We start from the raw sequence: 7,136 nt of genomic DNA, 5'->3' as shown, positions 1-7,136 counted from the left end.
TCTGGGCTAACTCTTGGGTGAAGGACATGGGCACAGGCCCTCAAGGACAGATGGCCCAGCCCAGAGTTTTAGTTTCTCAGGTCTTCCCGTGACTGAGTAGAGGCCCTCCTAGCTACTTGCATCCCACCTTACTCAGTGACCCTCCCTCAAAACAACTGTCAGGGCCAGGCGCCGTGGCTCACGCCTGTGATCCCAGCACTTTGGGAGGCCGAGGTGGGTGGATCGCCTGAGGATAGGAATTCCAGACCAGCCTGGCCGAGGTGGTGAAACCCCATCTCTACTAAAAATTACAAAAAAATTAGCAGGGTGTAGTGATGCATGCCTGTAATCCCAGTTACTTGGGAGGCTGAGGCAGGAGAATCTCTTGAACCCGGGAGGTGGAGGTTGCAGTGAGCCGAGATCACACCATTGTACTCCAGCCTGGGCAGTAAGAGCGAAAATCCATCTATAAATAAATAAATAAGTCAGTCAGTCAGTCAGTCAGTCAGTCAGTCAGTCAGGTGGTCTCCCTCTCCTAAGACCAGCTGCAGCAAACAGGGGTTGGAGCTCAGGATCCAGGCTGCTCTGTGGCCCACAACCCAGTCGAGCCAACAGGCCAAGACCTTCCTGCCTGGTGGCCAGCGCCATGCCTGCAGGCCGCTCACACCGAAGATGCCACTTAGAACTCTCCACTGGGCACCCTCAAAATTGCACAAGTTCCTTCTGTTATTAGTTCATGCTGAGTTGTGATGCCAGCACTTCAAGCCTTGTTAATCATTGGATAAACAAGTACCGAGCTAGGTGCCAGAGAGAGAAATGGAAAAAGGCACTTGGGCCCAGCCCTCAGCCTGGATCACGGACAGTGACGTTGGTCCACACCTCACCTGCCCGCTCTGCCCTGCTACATTCCCCAGGCTTGCCCTGAATGTTGAGCACTAGAAATTCCAGGTCCATGTCGCAGCCACAGGGGAGTCAGGGGCGTCACGTGACCGCGCCAGGGAGAGGGAGGCGGAGTCGCACGGCTGGGACGCCTGGCGGTCGCCTAGCAACAGTAGGACGCGAACCGATGGAGACCAGCAACAGGGAGCTCCAAGCCGCAGAGTATTTGGAAAGGCATCGGATCAAGGAGCTGGTGAGCTACCTCACCAGTGCCCTCCTATTCTTTCGGCCGGGTAAGGGTCCCCATGACCCGTTACAGCCATCCCTCTACGCGGGGCTTGCTTCCCTCAGGAAACCCCCTCTCACACACTCGCTTTCCACTGGCTCCCAGCCACGTGAGCTCTTCTGCTGTTGATAAACTCTGTGGCCTTCAATAAAACAGTCCCTCAGGCTGGAGTAAAATGGCCTGAGCTCGTTTCACTGCAACCTCCACCTCCCGGGTTCAAGCGATTCTCCTGCCTCAGCCTCCTGAATGGCTGAGATTACAGGCGCCCGCCACCACGCCGGGCTAATTTTTGTATTTTTAGTAGTGACAGCGTTTCATCATGTTGGTCAGGCTGGTCTCGAACTCCTGACCTCAAGTAATCTGCACGCCTCGGCTTCTCAAAGTGCTGGGATTATAGGCGTGAGCCACAGTGCGCGGCCAAAGTTTTGAATCTGGCAACAAAACAATTGATAGGGTAGGATAGATGTTCTAGAGGAGATGGCTTCTCCTAACATTTTTTTACACATCTGAACCCCCTACAAAATTTGAATCCTTTTGTAATTTAGGAGTGGTGTATCATTTAAAAGTTATATTAAGGTGAAAATGGTTTTATGTCCTCCCCAGGGTGTAGAATTGTAATTTGCCAACCTCCATATGGAGCGTCCAAAATGCCAAAATTGTCCATTTGCTTCTTAAGGAAATGGAAATACCAAACATTCCAACTTTGCCAAAAAACAACCAACCAATATCATGTATAGGATGATAAAGTTCTTGCTAGTTGTTTTAAAGTATTAAAACAAAACAACCAAAAAAAAAAAGGCCGGGCACGAGATGGCACCATTGCACTCCAGCCTGGGTGACAGAGCAAGATTCCATCTCAAAAAAATAAATAAATAAAAAATAGAAAAATAGGCCAGGTGCAGTGGCTCAGGCCTGTAATCCCAGCACTTTGGGAGGCCAAAGTGGGCGAATCACTTGAGGTCGGGTGTTTGAGACCAGCCTGGCCAACATGGTGAAACCTCCTCTCTACTAAAAATACACAAAATTAGCTGGGTGTGGTAGTGCATGCCTATAATCCCAGCTACTCATGAAGCTCCTTGGGGGCCGTGGCTCACACCTGTAATCTCAACACTTCAGCCCAGGAGTTTTTTTTTTTTGAGACGGAGTCTTGCTGTGTCGCCCAGGCTGGAGTGCAGTGGCGCGATCTCGGCTCACTGCAAGCTCCGCCTCCCGGGTTCACGCCATTCTCCCGCCTCAGCCTCCGAGTAGCTGGGACTACAGGCGCCCGCCACCACGCCCGGCTAGTTTTTTGTATTTTTAGTAGAGACGGGGTTTCACTGTGTTAGCCAGGATGGTCTCGATCTCCTGACCTCGTGATCCACCCGTCTCGGCCTCCCAAAGTGCTGGGATTACAGGCTTGAGCCACCGCGCCCGGCCAGCCCAGGAGTTCTTAAACCAGCCTGGGCAACACAGCTGGGACCACTCCTCTACTAAAAGTAAAAAAATTATCTCGGACATGATGGTGCATGCCTGTGGTGCCAGCTACTCAGGAGGCTGAGGTGGGAGTCTCACTTGAGCCTGGGAGTTCGAGGCTGCAGTGAGCCGTGATTGTGCCACTGCACTCCAGCCTAATATTATATATTAAGACAAATGATGGGCCAATGCACAGTGACTCACACCTGTAATCCCAACACTCTGGGAGGCTGTGATGGGCAGATCACTTGACTTCAGGAGTTCATAGACCAGCCTGGGCAACATGGGGAAACCCCATCTCTACCAAAAATACAAAATTAGCTGCACATGGTGGTGTGTGCCTATAATCCCAGTTACTCAAGCAACTGATGTGGGAGGATCACATGAACCTGGGAGGTGGAGGTTGCATTGGGCCGAGATTGCTACTCAGGCCGGGTGACAGAGTAAGACACCATCTCAAAAAAAAAATTCTTAAAGACAAATGTTAATGTTCTTCATCGTAACAAAGGGATATGTTACATTCATTACATAAAAATGTTTGTCAACATTTATTTTTAAATTTCATTTTTATTGAAGTGGATGTAGGATGTATGGGGTTTAAAAATTGAAAAGTACTCCGAAGCTTATAATAACAATAGCATTCCTGTCACCATCCCCAGCTTCTGCACAAAATAATTTCAACTCTTCTAGCAATATTCTTTGCTATTTATCTTCAGATTTCTAAATAACAGACCTATATTGCTGCTGCTGAATGTTTTTCCCTCTAGGTTAGATACTAGCTTTATGCTGTGGAAGATGAAAATGCGGCTATCTTAAACACACACCTCATACACCTGTTCCCACTCACACCCATCTTCCAGATAAATTTAGATCACAATTTTGATATCCTCAGTATTCAGAATTTTTAATATTATTAGGCAAGTATCTATAATCCTTATACTACACTGATTATATTTCCCTTGTTGTTTTCCCTGGTTAATAATATATTTAAATTTTTGGCTTAAATTTGTGTGATCATCACTAATTCATCCATACCCTCGTTTGCCACAGTACAGCTCTCCTCTCATTACATTTGCATTCACTGGGTAATTACCCCCACCACCCGATCCCCGTAACCCCAGCTCTGTGTCTTCCTGCTCCAGTCTGGACTGATTGCTACACAGTGGTTATTCACAGCTTCGCCTCACTCTGATCCTAAGACGACTCCTCACCTCTCTAGTGTTCAGAGCTTGTTTTATGGCATGGCCAGCAATCCCTCATTCTTGCTTTACCCCTTTCTTCTGGTGAAGCATATCCTTTAGTGGCTTCCTGAGAGAGTGTGCTTTGAGGGGTAAAGATTTTGGGAACACACATATATAAAAATATGAATTCCTAGATTCAAAACTTTAATAGAGTGGAGGCTGTGCATGGAGGCTCATGCCTCCCAACACTTTGAGAGGCCGAGGCAGGCAGATCACTTGAGGTCAGGAGTTTGAGACCAGCCTGGCCAACATGGTAAAACCCCGTCTCTACTAAAAATACAAAAATTAGCCAGGCATAGTAGCATACACCTGTAGTCCTAGCTACTCAGGAGACTGTGGCAGGAGAATCACTTGCATCTGGGAAGTGGAGGTTACAGTGAGCTGAGATTTCACTGTTACACTCCAGCCTGGGCAACAGAGCGAGACTCCATCTCATAAAATAAGAGTAGATACAATTTTAAGTTGGAACATACTGCCCTCAGAATTTTTGAGGCATTGTTCCATTGTCTTCTAATTTCTCATGTTGCTCTGAAGAATTCTGATGTCATATGTCATCAGATTCTTGATCTGGGTATGAGGCAAGTTTATTCTTTCTGGAAACTTTTTAGGAGTGTCTTTTTATCTTATCTCTGGTGTCCTAAATATTTATATGCCTTGGAATGGTTTTGTTGTTGTTGCTGTAAATGTATTGTGCTCTAGGTACTTTATGGTCTTATTAAATTTGGAGACATTTTTCTTTCAGGTCTAGGAAGTATTTTTCTTATTTTCCTTATCTATATCGTTCTGGAATTATTGGATATTGGACATCTTGGCTTGATTCTCTAATTTTCTTTACATCTTGATGTGTTGTATAATTTTTATCAGAAGAATGCAATTTATGAATCTGCAGATTCTCTTGAGAATTTACCAAATTGCTATTTTGATGCTCCTCACTGACTTACACTTACATTTCCTGTCTTCATTAGTAGTTCTTTATGGGTAAGATGACTGTATGAGTTATCATCCAAACCAGGGATATTTTGAGTGAAAATAGGTACTATTAATAATTATTCCAGGACAACATGGTAAACTAGGACTGTCCCAGGCCAACTGGAACATTCGATTATCCTTAAAATGGGTATCTTAAACATGATATGAACAACAAAAACAATTTAAAATTAAAAAGACAGGCTAGGCATGGTGGCTTACACATATAATCCCAGCACTTTGGGAGGCCAAGGCGGGTAGATCACTTGAGGTCAGGAGTTCGAGACCAGCTGGCCAATGTGATGAAAAACTCTCTCTACTAAAAATACAAAATTATCCAGATGTCGTGGCACAGTGAAATGCTGTCTCTACTAAAAATACAAAATTAGCCAGGTGTGGTGGCACATGCTTATAATCAGTTATTCAGGAGGCTGAGGCAGGAGAATCGCTTGAACCCAGAGGCAGAGATTGCAGTGAGCTGAGATCGTGCCACTGCACTCCAGCCTGGGTGACAGAACGAGACTCTGCCTCGAGAAGAAAAAAAAAAAAAAAAAGACAAAAGCACCATGGCAGCCAATGGGTCAACTGAATGAAAAATTAATTTTTCTGAGTTTCAACATGAGCCCACTTACCTGATCTGCATGAACTTTCTGATAGTCTCTGAGAATCTCAAACAGTTATAATACACACAAACAGAGGCCTCCATTTGGCCATCTCGGTCACAACACAGAATCCCACTCAAAGAAGCACAGTCATTCCAGCAATCAAGAGTAATTTGAAAGGAATCAAAAAGATTTCAACTCATAATCCACAGTAAAACCACTCAAAAGTCCTTCCTCCTTGTTCCCAGCTGTATTCTCCACAGCAGCTGCAGAGCCTATCAGGTTCCAAATCCATGACACTCAGCCCGTCCACCTCTTCTGTCTCCTCCCTATCTTGCGTGGTTTTCTCAGTTCTTTATTATGTCAACCAATTTAGCATCTTGAAGATTCTTTTTTTCCTCCAGCACAAAAAGCCTTGAACTCATCTGGCAAAACCAGAATTTTCCAGTAGAAGGCATTATCGGGGGAAAATAACCTAAGCAGATAAAGACAAAATTCTCCTTAGTGGAAGGGAAGTCTGGGAATACTCATACATTAATTATATACCTATCACATAAATAGTGTAGCTGTTTTTTAAAATTGAGACATGGATACTACTTTCTTTTCTTTTCTTTTCTTTTTTAAGACAGACCCTTGCCCTGTCACCCAGGCTAGGGTACAATGGCACATCTCGGCTCGCTGCAACCTCTGCCTCTGGGGTTCAAGCGACTCTCATACCTCAGCCTCCAGAGTAGCTGGGATTACAGGTGCAAACCACCATGCCCAGCTAATTTTTGTATTTTTAGTAGAGAGGGGGTTTTGCCATGTTGTCCAGGCTGGTCTGGAACTCCTGACCTCAAGTGATCCACTCTCCTCGACCTCCTAAAGTGCTTGGATTACAGGTGTAAGCCACTGCGCCTGGCCGGGTACCATCTTTAATAATGAGAATTCCGGCCGGGTGTGGTGGTTCACGCCTGTAATCCCAGCACTTTGGGAGGCCGAGGCGGACAGATCACAAGGTCAGGAGATCGAGGCCATCCTGGCCAACACAGTGAAACCCCGTCTCTACTAAAAATACAAAAAAATGAGCCGGGCGTGGTGGCGGGCGTCTGTAGTCCCAGCTACTCAGGAGGCTGAGGCAGAAGAATGGTGTGAACCTGGGAGGCAGAGCTTGGAGTGAGCTGAGATCATGCCACTGCACTCCAGCCTGGGCAACAAAGCAAGAATCTGTCTCAATAATAAAAATAATAATAATTCCTTAAAACATCTTTATAAACACCACAGTTGGGGAGAGGAAACCATAGGTATGGAAACACTGAGCCGGAATAAGAAGGTAATGAAGCTAAAGAAGGGGTGGGCTGGCATGCAGAGTATGTATGCAGTGCTGTTGAAGTTTCCTGCCTGAGTCCTCCTAATGACAGAGGAGAGAGGACTTGTCCATTCAGTGTCTGGGACCTTAGCCTGATGTGGCATAAGAAGTTTCTTTGAAGTCATTTGTTTTGTCCTAAAAATTAATGAGATCTGTTCTTCTGTAGATATACCTATTTCTTAATATAAATGTTTTATATTACTCACCAAGGTATGAGTGATGCTTAGAAAGACACACTAGCGGGCCGGGCGCGGTGGCTCAAGCCTGTAATCCCAGCACTTTGGGAGGCCAAGACGGGCAGATCACGAGGTCAGGAGATCGAGACCATCCTGGCTAACACAGTGAAACCCGGTCTCTACTACAGAATACAAAAAATTAGCCGG

General features: G+C 45.8%; 1 protein-coding gene across 3 annotated transcripts in view; it reads left to right on the top strand.

The window, feature by feature from the left end:
* The first annotated feature begins 818 nt into the window (after nt 1–818).
* LOC105522362 (EF-hand calcium-binding domain-containing protein 10) overlaps nt 819–7,136 on the top strand; it is an 18,051-nt gene continuing 11,733 nt past the window's right edge. The window contains exon 1 of one of the 3 annotated variants that reach the window (XM_011956860.1): nt 819–1,151. In XM_011956860.1, coding sequence (XP_011812250.1) covers nt 905–1,151 — 247 coding nt within the window. In that variant the 5' untranslated portion in view covers nt 819–904. The remainder of the gene's footprint in view (nt 1,152–7,136) is intronic. The other 2 variants (XM_011956859.1, XM_011956858.1) reach the window with 2 other exon arrangements.

Source organism: Colobus angolensis, unplaced genomic scaffold (genome assembly GCF_000951035.1).
Source record: "Colobus angolensis palliatus isolate OR3802 unplaced genomic scaffold, Cang.pa_1.0 Scaffold427, whole genome shotgun sequence".
Lineage (NCBI taxonomy): Eukaryota > Metazoa > Chordata > Mammalia > Primates > Cercopithecidae > Colobus > Colobus angolensis.
The sequence above is the reverse complement of the archived record's forward strand: the minus strand, read 5'-3'. Positions and strand labels throughout refer to the sequence as shown.